The sequence below is a fragment of the Urocitellus parryii genome, chromosome 3 (assembly GCF_045843805.1).
Source record: "Urocitellus parryii isolate mUroPar1 chromosome 3, mUroPar1.hap1, whole genome shotgun sequence".
NCBI lineage: Eukaryota > Metazoa > Chordata > Mammalia > Rodentia > Sciuridae > Urocitellus > Urocitellus parryii.
In genome coordinates this window covers 115,094,989-115,117,457 of record NC_135533.1, presented here as the reverse complement: position 1 = coordinate 115,117,457, position 22,469 = coordinate 115,094,989, and the positions used below count along the sequence as shown (strand labels likewise).

General features: G+C 61.3%; 1 protein-coding gene and 1 long non-coding RNA gene across 6 annotated transcripts in view; one reads left to right on the top strand and one right to left on the bottom strand.

The window, feature by feature from the left end:
- Kiaa1671 (KIAA1671 ortholog) overlaps positions 1-22,469 on the top strand; it is a 139,683-nt gene that overhangs the window by 80,015 nt on the left and 37,199 nt on the right. Inside the window, exon 1 of one of the 5 annotated variants that reach the window (XM_026408545.2) lies at positions 9,057-9,622. The exons of the other annotated variants lie outside the window; for them this stretch is intronic. Within the exon in view, the coding sequence (XP_026264330.2) occupies positions 9,347-9,622 (276 nt within the window). The 5' untranslated portion in view covers positions 9,057-9,346. Of the gene's footprint in view, positions 1-9,056; positions 9,623-22,469 lie in introns of those variants that run through there. 5 annotated transcript variants of the gene reach the window in all.
- Positions 4,785-9,906, bottom strand: LOC113196584 (uncharacterized). The gene is made up of 3 exons (XR_003302568.2): positions 9,502-9,906; positions 6,066-6,156; positions 4,785-5,817 (listed from the first exon to the last, which is right to left on the bottom strand). It is a non-coding gene; the product is annotated as an uncharacterized LOC113196584 (long non-coding RNA).

Here is a 22,469-nt window from a genome sequence, read left to right as displayed (position 1 = left end):
CGTGAGGCTGGAAGCCAAGCATCTGGGCTGCTCTCAGTCACAGCCAGGTCCTGGGCTGGGGACGGCTGCTCCAGTGCCACACCTGCCACCAGAGTTCATTGCACAGGGCGACCTGGTGGCTGTGAGCAGCTCCTGGCGGGGCGTCCAGCCTCCCCCCACCCCCTGTCTGGCCTCCAGGTTTGCATCCAGGCCCCTGCTCCTGCTCTGCCCGTAGTCCCCGAGGCCTGGCCTCCCACCTGTGGCTGGTCTGGGTGCCCTGGCCGGGGCAGCCCCACTCGACACCCCGCGGGCTGGGAGACTAAGCTGCTCAGAGCTCAGCTCAGCCCCTTCCTCAGTAGTTTTCTGCACGTTCATGTGGAAAGCTGCATCCCAATGTCTCAGACCCCCTGGGCCCTCCGGGACCCCAGTGTTCCTTCAGGGAACCTCACGCCCAGACAGCTCTCCAGGCCCTGATGGCAGGGACAGCCCATGACCAGCTTCCTCTGCTTCACAAGCACTTGCCATCTACCAGGAGCTTTCCATGGGTCCATCAGCACCTTCAGGCAGCATTGTCATCATCATCGTCTTCCTATCATAGGCTCAGAGAGGGACAGTGACTTGCCCAGGGACACACAGCCCGTGGAAGGTGGACCTGCCCTTTCTCCTCTGCCATGTTGCCCTCTTCTGCTCCTTGCCACCAATGCCCCTCTCATGGGTGCCTGCTGCATTGGACTGAAGGCTCCTTGGGGACAGTGATCCCGCCTGCTGTGTCCCCAGAGTCCAGCCCAGGACACTGCCACCGCAGGCACTCATGACTCAGGACCCGTGGCGGTCAGGCAAGCTGCCGGCCGCTCTGCTCCAGGCAGAGCGCTGCTCGATGATGGTGGAGGACGATCGTCTGGTTCCCACCCTGAGAACAGAGGCCCCGCTTAAAAAATTAAAAATAAAACCCTGCTTTCCGCCCAGGAGTCGGGGGTCGGGTGTGGGGACCCGGCGTTGTGCGTTTTCCTCTCGGAGCCGAGGGAGGACATTTTCTGTAAGAATGTCCCCAGAGGAAGGGGTCTGAACGCTCCTTTAGAAATTCCCGTGTGAGAAGTGAGAGCCCCGCAGGGATGCGATAGGCATGTCCGTCGCCATGGCAACCAGGAGAGGCGGGACGCGGGCTGTGGACCCCCCAGGACTGGGCTCCAGATGCGCTTTCCGCAGGGAGGGGTCCCGAGGAGACACCCGCTGCGGAGTCCCTGTGGCCGAGGGCGTCAGCACCTGGCGCTCCCTGAGTGTCCCTGGCCGCAGGCTCCCCATCAGCCCCCAGCGGGTGTCGGCATCGGCACCGCGGTGTTGCGTGGCCTTGGCTCATCCCCCGCTCGCTCTCTATTGGTCCATTCACGCGTTCCTTCCTTGAGCTACTCGGCAAATATTGATCTGTGCCAGACACCATCTGAGGCACCAGCCACTGGCAGCGAATAAGAACACCGTCTGTGCCCTCTGGGAGTATGTGTCCCAGTGAGAGACGGGGTGCTATAAATAAAGATGAGTCTTTCCTTCCTGGTAGATGCATGAAAAGAAAAAAAAGCAGAGGGATGGGGCAGAGACTGGGGGGATGCCTGGCTGGAAAGGCAAGTGGAGCTCTGGGAGGAGTGTTTGAAGCAGAGGCAGCAGCATGTGCAAAGGCCCTGAGGTGCGGACAAGTTTAGAGAGGTTGTGCCCTAGCAAGCCCATGGCCGGCCTAGCGCTGAACTGGGGGAAGTGGGGGACTTACTCAGGGTCACACACCAAGGAACTGGAATGCAGGCATTTGGTGCTGGGAGCCCTGTCCTAAACTGTGGTTTTGAGGATGACAGGAGGTAACCTGGGGCCTGGCGCACCGTCCATGCTGAGGAGACAGAACCTTGATGCAGCAGCATTTGGATGGGGGCTGATTCAGCCTGGGCAGGCCCATTCCTCTTTACAGCTTCGTCTTTCAAAATCTATGTCCTCAAGCCGGGAGCTCTCTGCAGCAATCTGATGCTGTCCCACCAGCCGTCTCCCGGGGCGGGCAGCGTGGAAACTGGGGGTGGGTGTCGGGTTTTCATGGGCAAGTCGAGGTGTGCTCCCCTGGGGTCTGAGTGGCCTCCTGACCACACCTTCTGCCCCTGGCCATCCCGCTGACACAGTGGGCAGCCCGTCAGTTTTCTGGAGCCCCGCCCTGCCCCGTCCCTGCTACCTGACAGCCTCGTGCCCTCTTCAGTCAGCCTCGGTGTCCCTCTGTGCCGCACCACGACCTTCCGGGCCGTGTCATCTGTGGTGCTGCTGTAGCTGGGGGCCCAAGGCCGGTGGTTTATAAAGAGCGAAGTTCATTCTGCCCTGCTTCTGGCAGCTGGGAAGTCCAAGGTCAAGACTTTAGCCTCTGGTGAGGGCCCTGTCCCACATGGCGGGTGGCCAGGGTGAGAGCAGGGGGTGGGGGAAGCTGCATCCGTGTGCCCTTGAGCCCTCCGGGCGCAAAGGCCTCCCGAGGCCCCTGTGGAGCGGGGGGCTGAGTCTCCAAGATGAGACTTCAGGGCCACAGTCAGTCCTCGGCACTGAGGTGTCCTGTCACGGAGGTCGCAGGGCGCACAGTAGGCCCTGGGGGTGACCGCTTGGCAATGGTTCCGTCCTCCGGAGGGAAAGCGCCGGGGCGGGGATTGGGCTCATGGCCTCCCAGCAGCAGCCAAGGTGCGCGGTGCCCAGTAGGTCCCCAGGCGCGGTGCATAGTAGGTTCTCAATGAAATGCTCGCGGAGGTCCACAGGGGAGGGCTGGGCATGAAAGGCGCCCCGCTGGTTCTCGTCTCTGCCCCTCACGGGACCCTTGGAGTCGCGGGGTGCTGCTGGGAAGCCCCTGGCCAGCGCGTCCTGCTCTCCAGCCCTCACTGACGCGAAGACATGGAGGTCCCGCTGCTCTGGAGGAACCTGCTGTGAGCTCCCAGACAGCCACCCGGCAGGCAGCGGGGACCCGGGGGTGTCACCCCTGAAGCCCTGGCCTCAGGCAAGATGGGTCACCTCCCAGGAGGTCGGCAGCTCTACTGGTCAGACCCGGCTGGGACGACCCCCAGGCCTCGCCAGCCCCGGGACACAGCGGTCGCTCCCTCGTGTGGACAGGGCTATTTCTGGAAAGGTCTCCTGGCTGGCTGACCGTCTTTTCGCCTCCCAAGGTCAGGTAAAGACACGTCGGGTCATTCCGATGACTGTTTGAGGAAGAATGTGACACGAGGGACCGAGGAGATGTCTGGGGCCTGGTTTATAAATAACCCGGGTCGACTGAGATCAGGCGCCCCCACCAGGAGGCTTTTCCTGTTGCCGTGGAAACAGCCTCGGGAGAGGGATGCTCTGAGCCTGGGTCCAAGCCGCAGCCCTCCCCCGGCTCCCCGCAGTGGGCAGCTGCTGTCCTCGGAGATGGCTGGGCACACCGAGTCACGGCCCAGCTGCGAAGCGACTTGTGAGGGTGACATGGGCAGGGAGGGAGCCCAGAGGTGGCCCCACAGCACAGGGAAAGGAGGCAGGAGTCCAGATGGAGGCAGGGAGGGCCAGGGAGCTGGACCTGACCTGAGCAGCCATGTGGGCATCTGAATGAGGGACGGCCAGGTGTGACCAGGGGCAGCTCACCCGGATGCCCAGGGTGGACCTGAGCTGGAGGCAGGTGGGCGTGAAGCACGTCCTGTCAGAGGCACCTGGCCCCAAGGTCCCTGGGGCCTGGCACAGCCCTGCACAGGGCGGTCTCCCTGGCTAGCCCAGGGGCGGCCCGGGTCCAGCCCCGCCGGGTGCCCTGGTCCTGGGACCTCTGAACCCTGCAGTGGGCAGCATCGAGGGCTCACAGCGTGCGGAGGCAGGCCGACGTCGTCCCCTTGCCTGGGCCTTCACAGGCTCGGTGGAGAGAAGCCACACTCGGGCCCAGGGTGCCAGCCTTGGAGGGTGGCCCTGAGCGGTCGGTCCTGCACCACGTTGCTCTGTCCATCCTGCACCACGGGTGTGAGCTGGCCTCGCGACCAGCCCTTCCCACGCAGGCCAGGGAATTGTCTCCGGCCACTGGCAAGACAGGGACACGTGGGGAGGGTCTGCCCCCACTCGCTGCCCTCGAGCCAGGGGTCGGGCAGGATTGGCTCTGGGGGTCTCCGTGGGATGCAGCTCTGCTCTGTCTGGAACCCGAGCCCAGGTTCCACTCCCAGAGCCCTCTTGTCCCTGAGTGGCCTCAGACGTCCCTTCAGCTCTTCCAACCCCACTGTCCCCTCTGGAAAGTGGGGGCAGTTACCTCGGGACTGTCCCAGAGGGCCCTCCGAGGTGGGAGGTGTGGGTGACCAGTTCCCGGCACGTAGCAGCTGCTCAACTAATAGGTGCTACTGTTTCCCCCGCCACCTCCGCCCTCCGCACCACGGTGGCCTGTTTACCGGCCCACAGACCTGCCTTGCCTCATCCTAGGAAGCAGGATGTGGAGAGGGTGGTCCAAGTGGGGCCTCCTGGGAGCATCTGGAAATGGCTGAAGTCGTGTTGGGAGCCAGAGAGATGGAGGGAGGAGGGAGGGGGAGACCGCACCGTCCCTCCCGCCTTTGACGTGCCGTCCTGCCTCCCAGACTCCTCCCTGGCGTCCTCCTGTTCATCCTCCAAACCCTCTCCCAGGCGCCAGCCCCAGTGAGTGCTCATGTCCCCTTTGTTCTTGGCTCCTCCACCTCCCGCTTTCTTGGGGGTCCCCTCCCCCTTGCACTCCGCAGCGGGGGGCCTCGCTGCTCCCTCAGAGCCCCCCGGGTTGGGTGGCCACTTCCCCCTCGCCCCCTGGCTCTTTCTTCCGTGGATCACAAATTCCTGAAAGTCCACGTGTTTGTATTCAGTTTTGGGGAGAAGATGGTGTGACCCGGGTCGGAGGTGGTCCGGCGGGACCCCCTTCTCCTTTAACAGTTGAGATTAGAGCGATACCCTGAGATCTTTGGGGACCGTAGGTCCCCAGGGTCAGCGCAGACTTTGCACCAAGTCCCCGTTCAGAGGATGTTTGTGGACGGAAGGAGCGACCTGCCGACCCCTCTGCCCTCGGTGGCCTCCGCCGCCCGCCGACCCTGGTGGAGAAGGTCCCCTCTCTTTCCAGGACCTGGCAGCATCTGTGCTGCTTTGGGGATTAATTATATAAGAAAGGGATGGTTCGCTTTCCTTTTTGATGCCCAGCAACGTCCCAAGAGTTTCCTGGAGAGAACAGAGGAGCTTGCAGAAAAAAGCCTCTGGGGGAGCAGCCTGGGCTGCCCCAGTTTTCGGGGAGCAACGCTTTTTATAGTCGGCTCAGACCACGCTGTTCCTAAAGGAAGCCGGGGGGAGGCAGGGAGGCCGGTCTCTGCTGTCCCAGACACCTGTCCACCTGCAGACAGACCAGGCAGAGGCCAGGACATCTTCAGGACTGTCACAGACGCAAGGCTGGAAGTGACAGACTCCTTCCTTTAATAGCTCTGTGGCCTTGGGCTGGTCACTTGACCTCTCTGTGCCCCGGTGTTCCCGTCTGCAAGTGGGAGCCCTGATCAGAGAGCAAGCCAGTTGGGAGGAGCAGATGGTGTGATCCAGGGGTGCACCCAGGATGCAGGGACCCTGGCGCACAGTGGGCAGCTGAAGTGGTGGGGGCCTGCCAGGTCCGGTTCTCGACTGAGCCAGAGATTCCCATTCAGCCGTCGGGGTGGGGGCTCTCAGGAGAATGCAGAGGGGGAGCCAGGGCCACAGGTGGGGAGGGGACAAAGCAGGCCACACACTGAGTGCGTGCTGCACAGGAGCTGGTTCTGCCGCCAGGCGTTCAAACATCCTCCACACGGGGCACCTGGGTTGTTCTTTCCGGCCGGTCGCTGGTCGTGGCCGTCACTGTCAGCAAGATCAATGTGTTATTTTATTTATTTACTTATTTTGGTACCAGAGGTTGAACCCAGGGGCTCTGAACCACTGAGCCCCGTCCCAGCCCTTTTTAAATATTTTATTCAGAGACAGGGCCCTGCTAAGTTGGTGAGGCTGGTTCTGAACTTGCGATCCTCCTGCCTCGGCCTCCCCAGCCGTTGAGATGACAGGCGTGAGCCACCACATCTGGCTCCACGTGTTATTGAACCAACACTCACAGAGCAGGAAGCCGGTGTCTTCTAGAGAAGGGTCTGAGTCTGGGAGGTTCTGACTCCGTCCTCGACAGCGATAAGCTCCATGATTTCATCTCTGGAAAGTCAGAAAGGTTAGGTGACTTATTCCAGGTCACACAGCTTATAAGAACTAGTGACAGGTGTCCAAACCCTTCATCTGATGCTTGCCGGATCCAGCTGGTCATGGTGGGCCTGGGGGAGGCTCTCACTGAGGGCATAAAATTAGGGGGCACCAAAAAGTCAGTCATCAAAGAATATCCTAATTCACCAGCCCACAGCGGTAACACCAGCCCTTTTTATTTTTTGTTTAGAGATAGGGCCTTGCTAAGTTGCTGAGGCTGGCCTTGAACTTGTGATCCTCCCGCCTCAGCCTCCGGAGGCCCTGGGACAACAGGCGTGTGCCACCGCCTCCGCTTGGGCAGGATCATTTTAAATATGTCTGATCTACTGTTTTACCCTTTTCCCTCCTGAAGGCGGTGATGGTGCCCAGACTTCCCACCTCAGGGACCTTCACAAAGCTCTGTCCCCTCCGACTCTCCCTGTATTTCTGGTGTGGCTTTCCTGAGGCCCTAGTGTGTGTGCGTTGGGCAGGGGGGGGGGGGGCTGCTGTCTGTCCCATCCTAGAAGTCCCCGGCTGCCTGGGGAGGGAAGGCTGTGAAGTGACCGCCAGCTGGTGGACCCTCTCTGACAGGGAAATGGGCCGAGTGTGGAGGCCAGAAGCCCTGGAACGGGGAGGCTGCCTGGGAAGATGGAGCGGGGGCCTGTGGCGTGGTGTCTGCCCTGAGCCTGCTGCTTCCTAACATGCAGGACAGGCAGTGCAGGGACAGGCCCTCGCCTTCCCTTATAACCCACCCCTTTTCACCCCCTTCAACAGTGGGTTTCCTCAGGGGCAGGCACAGTCCTGGGCATCAGCACCATGTGCATTACACTGGAAGCCGGGGCCTTCGGGTTGGGTGGTCAGCCATCAGGATGCTGCGGGGGCTGCAGACCTGCTCCACTGTGCCTCCTCAGGTGGCTGGCTGTGCTGCAGGCAGAGGGCCAGGGCCTCTGAGCCTCTGCACACAGGTGTCTCCACAAGGTGGAGCTGCTTGAGCAGCCTCACAACATGGCGGCCACTGGCTGCCCCAGCACCACCCCAGAGCCCGGGGAGCTGGGAGCTGGGTGCCATGGACCACCAGGCATAGGACTCAAACATCATCACAGAGTCCCCAGGGTTCCTTGGGCGGAGACCCCAGCAGAGCATGAATACAGGGGGCGAGGAACACAGGGGTTGTCCTGGAGGCTGCATGTCCCCTTGCATGGCCTTGGGCCTTGGTGGATGGCTTCTCCTCTCTGGGCCTCGGTCTCCTCCTCTGTCAAATGGACACATCATGAGTTAACTGCTGGGACTGACTGTCCTGGTGGTGGGGGTCACCCGGTCAGTAAACACCCCCCACCAGCCTGGTCCTGGGCCACCCTGTGCCAGACGGGATGCACCATCCTTGGTGTCCCTGTGCAGTGCCTGGGCCAGAGGAGGCCCGCTGCAGGCACTCATGAAGCAGAGGATTAAGAATGAGGGAGGCCTGGGACTGAGAATCCACAGGGTGAGGCGCTCTGTTGGCCACCAGATCCTGGACCTCTGTGGCGAGCTGCCCAGCTGGGCCCTTTGACCTGCCTCTGGAGAGCAAATGTTTGTTCAGAGCTGAGGTGAGGCGGTGGTGGAAGGAACACGGCAGCAGCCGGGCTGACCTGCACTTCAGCCTTGGACTTGGTGTTTGACCCGTGACTGTGCAGGGAGCCCAGCTGTGGGCCAGGTGCCACATGGGGAGGCTGCAGCTCCAGTGCGCCCTGGTGGGAGCCTTGCCGTGTGATCTTGAACAAGTGAATCTACCTCTCTGAGGGGTGGTGTTGGGCAGGGCTGGGGGCAAGAAAACTCAACAGGTGAACCTGACCATCCAGAATCTGGCTGCTGCTGCCCCCTTCCCCGCAGTCCCGGAATTGCACCCCACCCCCAGCCTTTACAGCCGGCTGCCTTCTCCTCCCTCCCCGCCCCCTCCCGTTGCTGCAGCTCCAGCTCCACACGGGTTAACCCCGGAGAGCCCACGTGACCCCTCTTAAGCCGTGAATCACTCCCTTTGCTCCCTTCGCCCAGCCCGCCTCCCTAGGACGGGGCAGATGTGGCGCCCCTGGGTTGCCATGGCAACCCTGCGGTGGGTGCCGGAGTGCAGCCCGCGCCAGGCCCTTGCGAGGGGGAACCTCAGGAGTGGTTCACCTGGCTGGGCGTGGCCTCCTGGGCGGGGAGGGCGGAGCAAGCTGGGCAGGCTGGAGAGCGCCGGGCAGAGGGGCCCAGGGAGGACCCACCCGGCGGGAGAGGGAGGACGGCTCGAGAAACTGACCTACGCGCCGGGGAGGGAGACAGACCAGGGCCTCGGAGGCGCTGCCGGGCCCGGGGGGCGGACGCTGTTCCCGGCAGGCGCAGCCTCCCGGCGGCGGATCTCGCACACATGCCCACACACGCGCGCACACGTGCACACACATGCACACCCGTGCCGCCGCATTTCCGTGTGCGCCTGCGGTGAGGGCACAGGGCGGGTAGGCTGTCAAGCACGTGAAGTCACCGTTGGCCTCTGGGGACAGCCAGCGAGTTGGGACTTAGGGGAAAAAAGAAATGGGGGCGGTTGCCAGCTCCCTGGGCGGCCGCCTCCGCGAGGCCCCTCCTGCATTCCTGGGCCCAGAAGCCCCTCGCTAAGCCGAGGCGGGGGCTGATGTCATCCAGGGCTGCTCAGCCAGGGGACCCGGGGGCCCTGGTGGCTGCCTCCGGAAATGAGCTAGCGACCCGCTGGCCCACAGGTTTGGGATCTCCAGCCAGAGGACGGAGACCTGCCCGCGTCAGGTGAGCCGAGCCCAGCAGCGGTGTGCGGCGGGGCTGGGGCAGCGGCAGGGGGCAGCCCGCCCTCTGGGACCCTCCAGGGCTTGCTTCTGAGGGGCCACCTACTTGAAGGAAAGAGAGGAGCAGAGCGCCCGCACCCCTCCTCTCCGACTCTGAGGGACTGTCACGCCCTGGATCTCAGCTGGGTGTGCGCTCAGAACTGGAAAGTGGACTGGACAGCGACTCCCCAGCCCGACCCTCCAGCCGCTGCCTCTGCAGCCGGCGCTGCGTCCAGCCTTAGTCTGGCTGCCGGGAGCTGCAGGCTCTTCTGTGGGGCCAGCCAGGAAGTTCTCCAGCGACCAGAGAGCCAGAGAGGGGAGAGGACACCGGGGCTCAGCCGTCCTCCCCAGCCGGCCCCATGGATTACCTGGGAGACAAACTCACAGTGGCCCAGAGCCACATGGCCCAGTGGATGGGCTCCATGAGGAGGTCCTTCCAGGAGGCCCTCAACTTAGTGACCACCACTGTGGGCCCTGACCGGGAGCCCGCCAGCAGGACCCCCTTCAAGCGCACCTCCTCCTTCCGACACCTCGCCTCCCGCAGTCGCGAGTCTTTCCGGCGCTTCTCTGCTCGCAGCCAACAGAGATTTTCATCCCTAAGGAAAAGGCAGACGGATTCGGAGCCGCCGGATATAGTAAGCTTATTCTGTTTTTTAAAATATTAAAGCAGCCGCCGAAGCTCCTCCCTCCAGGCCTCCCAGGGAGGGATCCCAGCATCAGGCCGGGAAGTTGCTGCTTCCAGAACAGCTGTCAATCAGAGCCACGCGGGGTGAGCCTTCCTGTTGCTGTGTCCGGGAAGGAGGCTCACGGGGTGACTGCCCGGCGGCCGGATCCCTCACACCCCAAGTTGTCAGGACATTCAGACAGTTTCAGGTTGTCAGGGCCCTGGCCACCCCGGAGCTGGCGTGCAGACACTCCAGCCCTGACACAAATGCTCCTTGTCCCTATTTTTAGGGAGGATTAGTTGGCATCTGCTTCATCCCCTCTCACCCTCCCTGGATGACCAAGTGTCCGTGTCACATGCACGTCGAGTTGGGGCTTTGGTCATCTTGTCATGGAGCAAAAGTGAGAGGAGAGGGCCTGAGGGGGCCCCGGTGGCAGGTGGAGTGAGGGGGCCCAGCCCGAGGCCACAGGCCAGGTCAGGGGTTCCGCCATCCCTCAGGCAGGGCGTGGGCAGCTATTGGAGCAGTGGCCGGTGATTTACCAAGCAGCCTGCAGCCTCTGGGAGTTGGTGCAGAGCAATCTTAAGACCTTAATGATGATTTGGTGAGCTGGAACCCAGCCCAGAGAGGGAAAGACACCTGTGGGGATGCACAGTGAGCGAGTGAGTGGCAGGGACTGGGCCACTCTGGGTTCTGATCTTCCCCTCAGGGCCCTTCCCCACCCAGCTCTTGGCAAATGGTCTCTCTAACTCTCTCCATAACCCCAGAGACACCCACATCACACCCAGGCCTGAACCTAGTAAGAAGGCTGGGCACCTTCGCCTGGAGACTTCTGTCCCAGTCTGTGTTGGCTCGGTTTGCAGGAGCATCTGAGGACAGGCGAGGACCTAGCCATCCCCTTTGGGCACCTCCTTCCCATGGGCACCCTCGATCCTGAAGGGTGGCAGTACTGACAGAAGGAGCCCTGAGCAGCCCCTGGGGTTGCTGAGAGCTCACAGGTGCCCTGGAGGGTGCAGAGATTCAGCATCCCCTCTGTTGGACAGAGAGGTGCAGTGACTCACTTCGAGTCACACAGCAACCAGAGTAGGAAGGTATGGACCCCAGTCAGAAGCTGAGCACCTATGACATGTGTCTCTGTGGCAGGACCCCTCCTCTCACAGCTCTGTGCTCCTTGTGGCCCTCGACAGATTAGTGGGGCTTCCATTTAGGAGCCAGAGCCCCCAGCCTGGGTGGCCCAGCTCAGGGAGAGGACTCTCGCTCCTTCTGTCTCTGTCTTTCTCTCTCTGTCTCTGGTTCTCTCTGCGTCATCTCTGGGCCTCTGTGTCTCCGCCTCTCCGTCACTCTTGTTCCCTGTGACATTGTGTCAAGGGCCGGGGACGGCTGACACGCAGGCTCAGGTGCTGACCGCCCCTGCCCCTTCCTAGGGTGCCACCTGACCTGGTCTTTGACCCGAATCCCGGCACCACTGCCCTGGGGAACAGGCTGAGTGAGTGAGTGGCAGCAGGTGGCCCTGGCCGTCCCCTGTGGGTCAGCGCCCCCCCCCCCACACAGCATGGCTCCTTCTGAGTCAGCCTGGCTCAGCCCGTCCCATTTGGCAGTTGGTGTCCACTGGGGCCCGGGCCCCACTGCATCAGCCTGGCCACGCCCTGGCTCAGGTCCCTAAGCCTCAGCCCTCCGCTGGGGCTGGCTGTGAGGCTGTCCTAGCGTTCAGCATGCTGCTGGCACACAGTAGGTGCGCACTTACCAGGCCTCCTTGCCCTAGGCCGCCAGGTGTCCCGCCCGGGCAGGGCGAGGGCAGAGTCAGGACAGGAGCACCTGCCTGCTGCAGAGAAGTGGTCCAGGCCTGGGTCCTCCCACGTGGGGTCGAGTCCTGCTCTCCCCCTTTTCTGCTGTGTTACCCAGGGCGGGCTCCTGCCCTCTCTGTGCCCCACTTTCCTCCTCTGTGAAACGGGGAGGCTGTGCACTGAGGAGGTGGGTGTGGTGGCTGCACTTAGCCTGGGGCACACGTGCCTTCAAAGTCAGCTCCTGTGACAACCAAACCTCTCATTCCTTCCAAGATCTCCAGTGAGCTGGAAATCCACAGCCGCCCCTTTTCCGAGAGCCTTTAGATAATATTTGTCTTATGGGAGGGACGGCTGATGGCTAGGGACATGCCACTGCGGTACCTGTGGCTGGAGATGGCGGGATGGCCTGAGCCCTCCACCCTGTGCCCTCGGCTCAGGGCCCAGGACCACCACCGCAAGGGCGCTTCCCAGGTCTGCAGCGGGCGCCTGGCGGGGCTTCCAGGGTCAGCCTTGAAGCCATCTGCTGACGGCCTGCCCCCACCCCCCACCCCGTGACCAGGGAATAAAGGGGGGAAGGAAAACAAAAGCAGGAAGAGAGGAGCCTGGAGACCCGGCGGCTCCCCCAGAGGCCCCCCGAGGCCCAGGGTGGAGTCAGAGCAGGAAGTGGGGTCCCTGAGGTCCCGAATCACCAGATGGCCGGCCAGGCCTGGCTGTCTAGTCCCGCGCTCCGCGTTCCTCACCTCTAGGTGACTTTAACCCTGTGCCGTGTCGCTGCTGTGTGAGCAGAAGTCACACTCTGTCACCCAGGAACAGCAACAAGAGAAAAGTCCCCCGGTGCCCGGGACAGAGCAGCTATTTGTCTGGATGTTCCAGCTGAGGTTGGCTGAACCCCAGAGACAGGACCCACAGGGATCGAGGGCCACTGTGACGGTACAGGGCACGGTGACCGTAACGGGAGCAGGTCCCACATCACTGAGCTCCCGCTGGGCTAGAGCTGGTCTCTCCGGACCCCACGCTGCCGTCCTGGGAGATGGGGTGTCGCCCATACTTTGTGGTTGAGGAATCTGAAGGTGGAGGAATCGGAGAGGTGAAGCCAGGGGCCTGGGGCCACCCAGCTGCCATCAGCAACCTCTCTGGGACCAGGGCTGTGGCCCACCCCAGGACTCAGGGCTGCGCACTGGCCCTCAGAGGAAGGCCCAGCAGGAGTGTCCCGCCCTGTGTCCAGGACTGGCACCAGTGCTCCGGGCAGCCGGAGGGCCTTGGCCCGCCCCGGGCACACACCACAGCCCCCAGGAGCTTTCCGTCAGGTAGAGGGCACTTGGAGCGCAGGGTGGGCACATCCTAGCCGTCCTGCCTGCTCCACGACACTTGTCCTTGGGTTCCAGCCCACCCAGGCGGCCCAGGAGGATCTCACCTCCGTGTCCTTGACTCAGTGACCTCCGTGAAGGTCCCTTCTCTCAGGGAGGCCACCCGGGGGCGCGGGTGTTGGTTAGGAGGGAGACACGTCCTCCTGGAGGCCCCAGGCCTCACCGCGACTCAGGAAGCCCCTGGCCTCCCAACGTGGGCTGGCCCAGCCTCCCTTCTGGGGTAAATTGAGACAGAGAGGATCGGTGATGTGGCCCTGGTGGCAGCTCCCAAGAGCTGACACTGGGACTGCAGCCCGGGGCAGCTGGGGTTCTTGTAAAGGGTGGGCCGGGGACCGTGCTGGGTAGAGAATGAGACGGGAACAGAGAGGCACGTCGTCAAACCAATAAACTAATGAATGAAAAGATGCTCTCAGGTAGTTGTTGGGGCTCTGAGGGAGAGTGGGGCAGGGCCCAGGGAGAGGAGTGTAGTTTGGGAAGAGCACTGAGGGACACCTTCCCGGACAGGGTCACTGGAGCAGACCTGTGTGACTGAGGAGTGAGCCGTGGAGGACATGGGCACAGCAGTGCAAAGGCCCTGGGGCAGGCTGTGTGTGGCTTATGGGGGAGGGGATTTCAGGGAGGTGGTGGGGCCAGTTCCGGGCCTGGGGCGCTCCAGGAAGGATGCTGGGTTTTAGGATTGGAGGGCTGGGGCAAGGAAGGGCTATCGACAGAGCAACAACCACTGTGTCCACCTACTGAGCACCTACTGTGTGCCAGGCGTGGGCTGTTGCATTTCTCCCAGACACAGGGGCCAGATGCACGGCCCCCTCCTCGGTCTCCTGCCCGCCACTGCCCATCAGAGCCCTGCCGGTGCCCAGGCCTCTGGCCACACCTTGAGGTGTGGAACTGAGGTGTTGGACTCAGTGCGGCCCCCCCAGGCCAGCATGATGTCACCTGGTCCTCGGCAGCGGTGTCAATGGTCAGGCCGGCAGAACGGGCAGCTTCCTCTGGGCCTCACCTCATCCTGGCAGCAGATGATGTCACCTACCGGAGGACAATGGTTCCTTTGTGGGTCCAGCGGGGCCCTCGGCTGGGCCCCAGAGCAGGTGTTTCTGGGAGAGAGCTGGCCTGACGCAAGGCCGTGCTGGACAGAGTCCGGCTGTCCCTGGGGAGCTCCGCCAAGCTGGTCTCGTTTCCCTGTCCCCAGAAAAAAACGTCGGCTGTTCCCCCCAAACAAGGAGGATACGTTCAGATTCTATTTGGAAAATGGAGGAGAACCAGATCCGCACACTCTTCCTCTATTCCTGAACCTCGGGTTCCACGTGTCTCCTTCCCGTCAAAACCAAATCGCCAGCCTGTGACCCTCCTGTCCCTGTGGGCCTTCAGTAAACCCCTGTGGTGCCCGGGTGGCGGGCGACCGTGCCCAGGCTGGTGAGCGCCAGGGTTTCTGAGCCCGTCCGGCTGGACATTGGGGCCCCTTCTTGGCTCCCAGGCGCCCCTGCAGGGTGGGTCCCGTGGAGCCCCCCGCTTGGCTCTGGGAGGTCTGGATGCGCCACTTCCCCTCTGGCCCAGGCCCTGCCACTCCCACTTTCTCCCCCTCTTCCAGCAGCTTCCCGTCCAGGGGTTCATCAGGAAGTCAGGACTCAGGAAATCTGGGTGGACCAGGTCCAGGGAGCATTAGGCTTTGGGGTCTTCAGCAGGGGACAGTCACAGAATTCCTTATGAGAGTCATGCACTAGTTCCAGGGGTGTCTAGCAGCCTGGGCTAAGTGCCCGCCCATTTCTGTGGTACCAGTCTCCCACACATGGCCAGTTGCTGGTGTCCAACAAGCTGTCACTGAACACAGGGCTGGGGGAAGAGGGTCCGCGGACCACTGTTTTTATAGTATTTTCACTGTACAGACGTGACGTCCATAAAGGACTCTAAGTCCATAGTGAAATGTCGTCAGGTAACTAAGAAGTGATCGAGGTTAGCCGGGCGCAGTGCCCACGCCTGTCATCCCAGCAGCTCGGGAGGCTGAGGCAGGAGGATCACGAGTTCAAAGCCAGCCTCAGCCACAGCGAGGCCCTAAGCAACTCAGTGAGACCCTGTCTCTAAATAAAATACAAAATAGGGCTGGGGACAGGGCTCAGTGGTGAGGGCCCCTGAGTTCCATCCCTGGTACCAAGAAAAAAAAAAGACATGATCGGGTTTAAACATCCGTCACTGTTGCTTTTCAAAACTTACTGCATTGTCAGCGTGTGTCATTTAATTTGTACCAATGTCTGTGTTGGACATCTGGCTCCTGAACACTTCACCGTGGCCTCTGGGGGGACAGGCCAGCTTGGGCACACCCCTGTCAGGGGCTGTGTCATTGGGCCTGAGAGCGCTGAGTTCCAGTCCTGGCTGGTGACTTGGGGTCAGCGCCCTGGTTTTCTACGCTCCTGTTTCCTCCTCTGGGAAACGGGCCACCCCTTCCTCCTGCAGTGGCACTGAGGTCACGGGTGTGGAGTGCCCAGCAGGGTGCCCGGCACCTGGGTCCTCAGCCCTGCTGCTTGAGGAGCAGCGTGGGGTTGGCAAAGCACAGTCCATCTGGTGGGCGGTCCCCACCTCCCGGGTCCCCCATCGGGCCTCTCTGTCTGCCTCTACCAGGTTGCTCCCTGTGACCGACAGGATACACAGTGTCTCCTCTGCGACCGGGTTGAGGGGGACACCACGGCCTCCCTCTTGTCCTCCTTTCCGTATCTTGGGGACCTTAGCCTGGGGGAGCTCAGCTGCCACATGTTTACACCAGAACCATCCTGCAGAGGGGCCCATGTGGCAAGAACCTCAGCCTCTGGCCAGCTGCCAGCAGGGATAGGAGCCTGCCCACAACCACGGGCGTGTACCTGGAAACAGGTCCTCCAGAAGCAGGCGGGATGGCACCTCTGGCCAGCAGCTAGACTCCAACCTCATGAGAGACCTGGAGCCGACCCCTCAGTTCAGGCTCTCCTAGACCCCTGACTCTATAAGGCATGAATAAGGAACTCAGCCACTGAGTCATGGGGCTATTTGTTACACAGCTATAGGTGACAGATACAAGTTCTGCTCATCGACCCTGCAGCAGTGGTCTGAGGACATCCAGGAGGGTTATTCCACCTCCTCTCACAGGCAAATAAGTTGGGAAGAGCCCAGGCAAGCCTTCAGTGTCTGTGCTGTGTGGCTGTTAGCGTTTCCGGGGTGTCTTTCTTGCCTCAGGGGTGCTCACTCCCCTAGCCTGGGCTCAGGGTCCCTGGGGCTTGAGCAGCCCCCTCTCAGGAGTCAGCAGGGATCTCCCGGCATGGGATGGAGTCCACTCTTGGCTCCTAAGTGCTCATCGCCCCACTTAGCTCAGCAAACATTCATGGCGAGGGCCACTCGGCGGTGATGGACTCCACGCTCAGAGCCTGGTGTCCAGGCTGCTGCCATCTCCATTAGTAATTTCTGGGCCAGGGGACTCCATCGGATTGCCCTGCTCCTTCGAGAGGGGGATGCTGAGACCCACGTCAGAGCTCATGAGATTCCTAAGAGTTGAAAGTCGCCAAGTTTGTGAGCAGTTTTTGCTTTTGTGTTTTGAGTGTGGGTCTGGTGTCTCCCACTGTCCTTTCTTGATAGAAAAAGGGATACAGCCGAGCATGTCGGTGCATATCTCTAATCCCAGTGGCTCGGGAGGCTGAGGCAGGAGGATCACAAGTTCAAGGTCAGCCTCAGCGACTTAGTGAGACCCTGTTTCAAAATAAAATAGTTTAAAAAATAGGATGGGGATGTGGCTCAGTGGGTTCAATCCCCAGTACCCCCCCCCCCAAAAAAAAAAGATGCGGGTAGAATCAGCTGAATGCCATCCCGAGTTTGAATCCCAGTTTTGCCACTAACTAGCTACGGGACCTGACTGGCAAGTAAGAGTTTCCGTGTGAAGTACTCAGTGCAAGGCCTGGAGCTTAGAAAATACATGGTACATGTTCGCTACTGTTGCTATCTGTAAACCTCAGTAAGATGGTCAGGTTAGGATTGCGCTGCTGCTGCAACAAAAAGCCACCAACTCTCGGTAGCTCCACCTGAAGTGCTAATTCTTTTTTTTTCATAATTTATACTTATAAATACATAATAATAGCTAAATAGTAATTAAAAATTTATTTTTGTATTTCTTGCTTTCAGATATACATGACTATAGAGTGTATGTATGTTATTACATACGTGGAGAATAACTTATTCTCATGAGGGTCCCATTCTTGTGGTTGTACATGATGTGGGGTTTCACTGGCCGTGTATTCACATATGAACATGGACAGTTATGTCCGATTCATTCTATCATCTTTCCCATTCCCATTCTCCCTCCCTTCCCTTCATTCCCCTTTGTCTAATCCAATGAATTTCCATTCTTCCCTCCATCCCCCCTTCTTGTGAATTAGCATTCCCATATCACAATGAACATTCAGCTTTTGGTTTCTTGGGATTGGCTAATTTCACTTAGCATGATAGTACCCTGTTCCATCCATTTACCAGCAAATGCCATAATTTCATTCTTTAAGGCTGAGTAATATTCCATTGTGTATATGTACCACATTTTCTTTATCCATTCCTGGCTGAAGGGCATCTACGTTAGTTCCATAGCTTAATTATTATGAATTGAGCTGCTATAAACATGGATGTGGCTGTGTCACTGTAACAGGCTGATTTTAAGTCCTCTGAGTGTGTGCTGAGGAGTGGGATAACTGGGTCAAATGGTGGTTCTATTCCAAGTTTTCTGAGGAATCTCCACACTGTTTTCCAGAGTGGTTGCTCCCATTTGCAGTCCCCGGAGCGTCTTGGGTTATGATTTTCTGCTGTCCCGGGGTTCTCCGTAGTAGCCGCCTCTCCTGGCTGTTGGCATCTGGCACTTAGACCCTGGGGGAAAACTTGACCCTGTTTAATCGTGTCTGGGGGTCAGAAGCAGGCGGAGGCTGGGCCCATTGCTCAGATGGGAAGTTGAGGCTTAAGCACCGACCTCCTTGCTGCTGCCAGGGAGGTGGCTGTCACCTTTGCCGTCCCTGTTTCACATCTCTGTTTTATCAGGACCCAGGGAGAGGAGGCCTCCAGGACCCAGCCCAGGTCTGCTGGCCCCCCCTTTCTTCTCCCTGCACCCCAATCAGGGCAGTAGGTCGAGGGGCCCTGGCCACACTGGCATTCGGGAGGGATGGTCTCTGGTGTGGAGCGTCCTGCGTGCCGTAGGGTGTTGAGTGGCATCTGGGGCCTCTGCCCTCGCCCTGCTCCCAGCTGACAGCAGACGGTGTTTCCAGAAGTTGCCAAATTGGGGGGGGGGAGACAGAATCGCCCCTCGCTGAGAACCGCTGGTGTGGACGGGGAGAGTCCAGTGTGCGGCCAGCCCCGACCGGGCCCATGCAGCCACCTGGCATCCACCTGGCATCCACAGACTGACCTTGAGCGAAGCCAGGTGTTGACAGAGGGACTGTGGGTCGTCCTAACTCTGGGGTAAAGTGACCTTTGGCTCCTGGGGTGGTTTGGGGCAGGTCTTCTGCTCAGGAAAAGCACAGGTCCAACCCCAGAGCTGCTCTGGGAACGTGGTGAGCTGCGTGGTGGGGGCCTCAGTGGTGGCGCTCTGTAGACAGTGGCCTGGATTGCCCTCGTCCTCAGCCTGTCACACAGGGAGCTGAGGGGCGCCCTCTGCAGCCTTCCAAGCTCCTTCAAGGTCATTGGAGGCCAGGCCCAGGTCGCTGGGCTCCATCCCTCCAAATATTTACTCCCTGCCAAGCCAGGAGGACCCTGCAGCTCAGTTGCCATCGTCACCACCCTATCTCTGGAAATGGCCCCTCCCTGACACACCTAGGGCCACCCGGGCCCTCCTGGATCAGCAGCCAGGGCTGCTCTTCCCCTCTTGGTGTTTGCCCTCTCCTTTGGGGAGGGCCACGGGGTGTGAGGGCCATGTGGAGGCAGCTGCCTCCCCCGCCCTCCGCAGGCATCTTGGCAGGAAGAGCCTGGAAGGTTCTGGAAGCTTTGGTGCTGGGTTTGAAGGTACAAAGGTAGCTGCCCTGGGGGTGATGAGGAAATAGAAGTTCATTATCATCAGTGAGATCCTGGAGCCAGTGTCAACAGGCTGCTGAGCCACAGCTCCTCCTGGAGGACCCCCCAGCCTCAAGCTGGAACCTCACTCCAGCCCACCCCTTTTGTGTTATCTCTGGGGAAGAGGCCCAGAGAAGGAAAGACGCCTACCCATAGTCACACAGCAACCTAGTGACTAGACCAGGACTGCAGCTTGGGTTTCTCCATTCAAGGCTGGGTCAAGAGATCTTAGGAGTTGAGCACCAGACCTTAATTGAGCTCCTACTGTTTGCAGAACCCTGCGATCTGCTATGGAAAGTATTAATGACAACGAGACCCAGATTCTGCCTTTGGAGAGTTTGGGGAAGGCAGTCTGTGTATGTCCCAAGCTCAGCCTCCAGCCGCCCGTGTCCCGTGTGCTGGCTCTGGGCCTCAGCGCCCCTTAGAGGGGAGTCCCACTGTCCTGCTCCCCGTGATAAGGGCTGCACACGGTGACGTCTGCCAGACCTCAGCACTGTACCTGGCCACCACTCAGAAGCTGGGGTGGCTCCTCACCACTCCCCCCTCTGCCCCTCCTCCCTTCCCAGGCGCTAGTCACCGTCCCGCAGTCCCCTGCCCGGTGTGATGGACAGATCCACCTGGTATTTCAAGTTGCCGTCTTCTCATCAGATCGACCCTGCCCTAGATGTCTCTGGGTCGGGGTCGGGGTCAGGAACAAGGGAGCACAGGAGGACAGTCAGTCGCCCGCAGTGACGCAGACCAGTGGCCTCCAGCTGCCCCCCACGTCCAGCTTGGCCGCCCTGCCCACTGAGCAGGCCGGTGCCCCGAGCCCCGCCCACTGGTCCCTGCCGGGTGGCCAGAGCTTATTTGGGTCAGGCACAGCCACAGCCAAGGAGCAAGCAAGGCCAGGGGGGTGAATAGCGGCATGGGCTCGTCACAGCCCTTGCTGGAAACCCTGGTCCCCTGTGGGGGCACGAGCCCTCTTGGGGGCAGGATGAAGAAGGAATGGGGACCCGGAGGCTCTGCTCAGTGAGTGTGCTGACCACTCTGTCCTCCAGCCTCTGCCCCGAGGGAGTCACAGAGGCTGCGCCAGCTCGGGACGTGCCCAGCCCAAGGTCACCTCCTGGCACTGCCACTTCCTGCGTCTGGGACCAGGTCTTGACCTCTCTGAGCTGTGACGTCCTGGGTGCAGAGGGGCCGACACTGGGTTGGACTCAAGCCTGGCTGGTGTCAGAGGTGCACTGCATCCTGGTCCCACTGGGTGCCTTTTGGGTTTCGGGAGCCCCGGGTGGAGGCGGTCAGTCCCTCGATGTTTCCTGGTCATTCAGGCAGCAGATCCTTTGGAGCCCTTGCTGCGGGCCACACGTGGCTTGAGGCTCTGGGGGTCCATCAGGGAACAAGACGGAGATGGTCCTGGCCCTGGGGCCCATGCTGTCCCCACAGAGGCACCCACTGTGTCCACTCTGCGTGCCAGCAAGTGAACGAGCATGAGAGCCTTCATGCTGTCCCGGGCCCGCTGGCCACACCCCTGTTCTGGTCATCGGTGGGTCTCCGTCCCTCTTTCCCAATTCTTTCTAGCCATTCTTGCTGGCCACCAAGCGCCCCCGGGAAGTGGTTGCTGTTCCATGTCCTCTGTGCCCAGCGCCGTGCCTGACTCGTCCGTGATGCACATTAAATGTCCAGGATCTGAAGGGGCTTGGCTCCCAGGGGCTGCCGGCCGTGCTGGTCGGGTGGAGGCCAGGGCTCCGGGGGCTGTGGTCCCTTGCTGGGCATGTGGTCCAAAGGTGAGGATGTCAGACCTGGAGCAGGGGCCCAGGACCGCAGCAGGCTCGGGCTCTCTCTGGTCAAGTCTGACAGTCGGTCCCTGTCGTGACGGGCCAGAGGAGGTTTTGTTTGCACTCTCCTAGTTGGTGGCCTCCGGGCCACGTGGGTGTCTGCATGGTCCCAAACCCCACTCCGTGTATCCTGGGAAGCCGCCAGACCCCACGATTCTCAGCTTGTCTGTGCCGCCACGTGGAACTGTGGCCAGTCCTTCTCCAGAGCTAACCAGAGCTTCTCTGGAGCCACACGGGGTGCCAGAGGATGTCCCCGCAGCCTCTCTGTGTCACTGATCCTGGTGGCCTCCTCTGCCGACCGGTGCAGCTGGCGTCCTGTGGCTGGGTGCTCCACACACTTGAAACTGGACATGGCTGAACCCTCACCAGCTCCTCGGGGTGGGAAGGAAGGGGACAGACACACGTAGTGGCCAGGGCCCTGGGGCTGAGGCCGGGTCACTCTCTGCTACTTGTTTTTTTCCTGGTGCTTGAGGTGGAATCCAGGGGCCGCACGTGCCCAGTACAAGCGTCACCACTGACCCTGCCCCGGCTACTGTGCGTTCCTGAGCTGGGCTGCCCAGGTGCTCGGCTGTGCCCGGCCCCACGTGTGAGGACAGAGGACAGGTGCCTTTCTGTCCTGCTGAGAGCCGGAACATGCTCCTCGGTGGCAAAGCACCTGGAACCGGGTGGTCTGTGGGAGCCCGGCTTTGTCACCTCCCAGGTGCGCGACCTGGGAAGTGACTTCACGGCTTCCTGCCTCCGTTTCCCTATTTGTAAGATGAAGGAGGGCCAGCGCGACCCCGGGGCTGTGGGACGTGGCCATTGCAGTATTGTGTCCTGCTCAGCGCTGCGCTGTCAGACAGTGTCAGTGAGTGTGACACCCGGGGAGGGTCCTGGAGGTGTGGCTCAGGTGAGGCCAGGCGCGTTGCCTTCGGTGTGCGGCTGTAACCACAGAGACCACTCCTCCACCGAGATCTAGAACGTTCTCCTCACCCCAGCGGTTCCCCCAGCAAGCCCTCTCCAGGCCACCCCCCCCCTGGACTGAGCGACGGCCCGTCCTAAATGGACAAATGTGAGCATCGGAGCGCCCACGGGCGGACCCCGACCTCCCGTGCTGCTGGGTGGATGTGGCAGCCACGTGTGGGGGACAGCGTTGTCACCAGGAACACTTAACCAAACACTGTGCCGTCCTGTTGGGGACACCAGGGATGGGGAGAAGCCTCCAACGTGGGGAAGGGTCCGCGCCCCCGGACACAGGGGTGTCCAGGCTCCACGCAGCTCAGGCACTGCCTGCCCGTGCTGTCCCGGGCCCGGCCTGTGGCCTCGGAGCCCCTCCCCTCGGGAGCAGAGGCTCAGAGCGCCAGGCCTGCAGGACGAGGGGTTGGGGACAGGCCGGCCGCAGGCTCCCCAGCCCCCACCCCACGGGGCCACCTGTCCCTCTGTCTTCCTGGCACATGGACTTCTTTGCTTAAAGGGATGTTTCCAAAGCTAAGAAGCCCCCAAGGCCCCCACTGTTGCCAGGGCCTCTGACACAGGCGTCCTTCACCTGGGGCCTGGCCACTGGCACAGGGCACCGCTCCGGACAGTCGGTGATGGTGTTGCCCCTCTGTGGCTGGGAGGTGGAGAGGTCCTGTGCCAGGCTCCCGCAGGGTCACCGTGGGCCACCACTGGGCGCTGGGGGCCGCCCTTCTGCCTGCCCACGGGGGGGCGGGGAGCTCAGGGGAGCTGGGTGGGTCCTGGCCGCTCCCTCTTCTCAGAGCCACCTCGGGCTGCGAGCCTCAGTTCTGCCCCCTCCTTCTCCAGGGCCACCAGCAGGGTGCCTAGCCCCGTGCCCCCTGCTTCC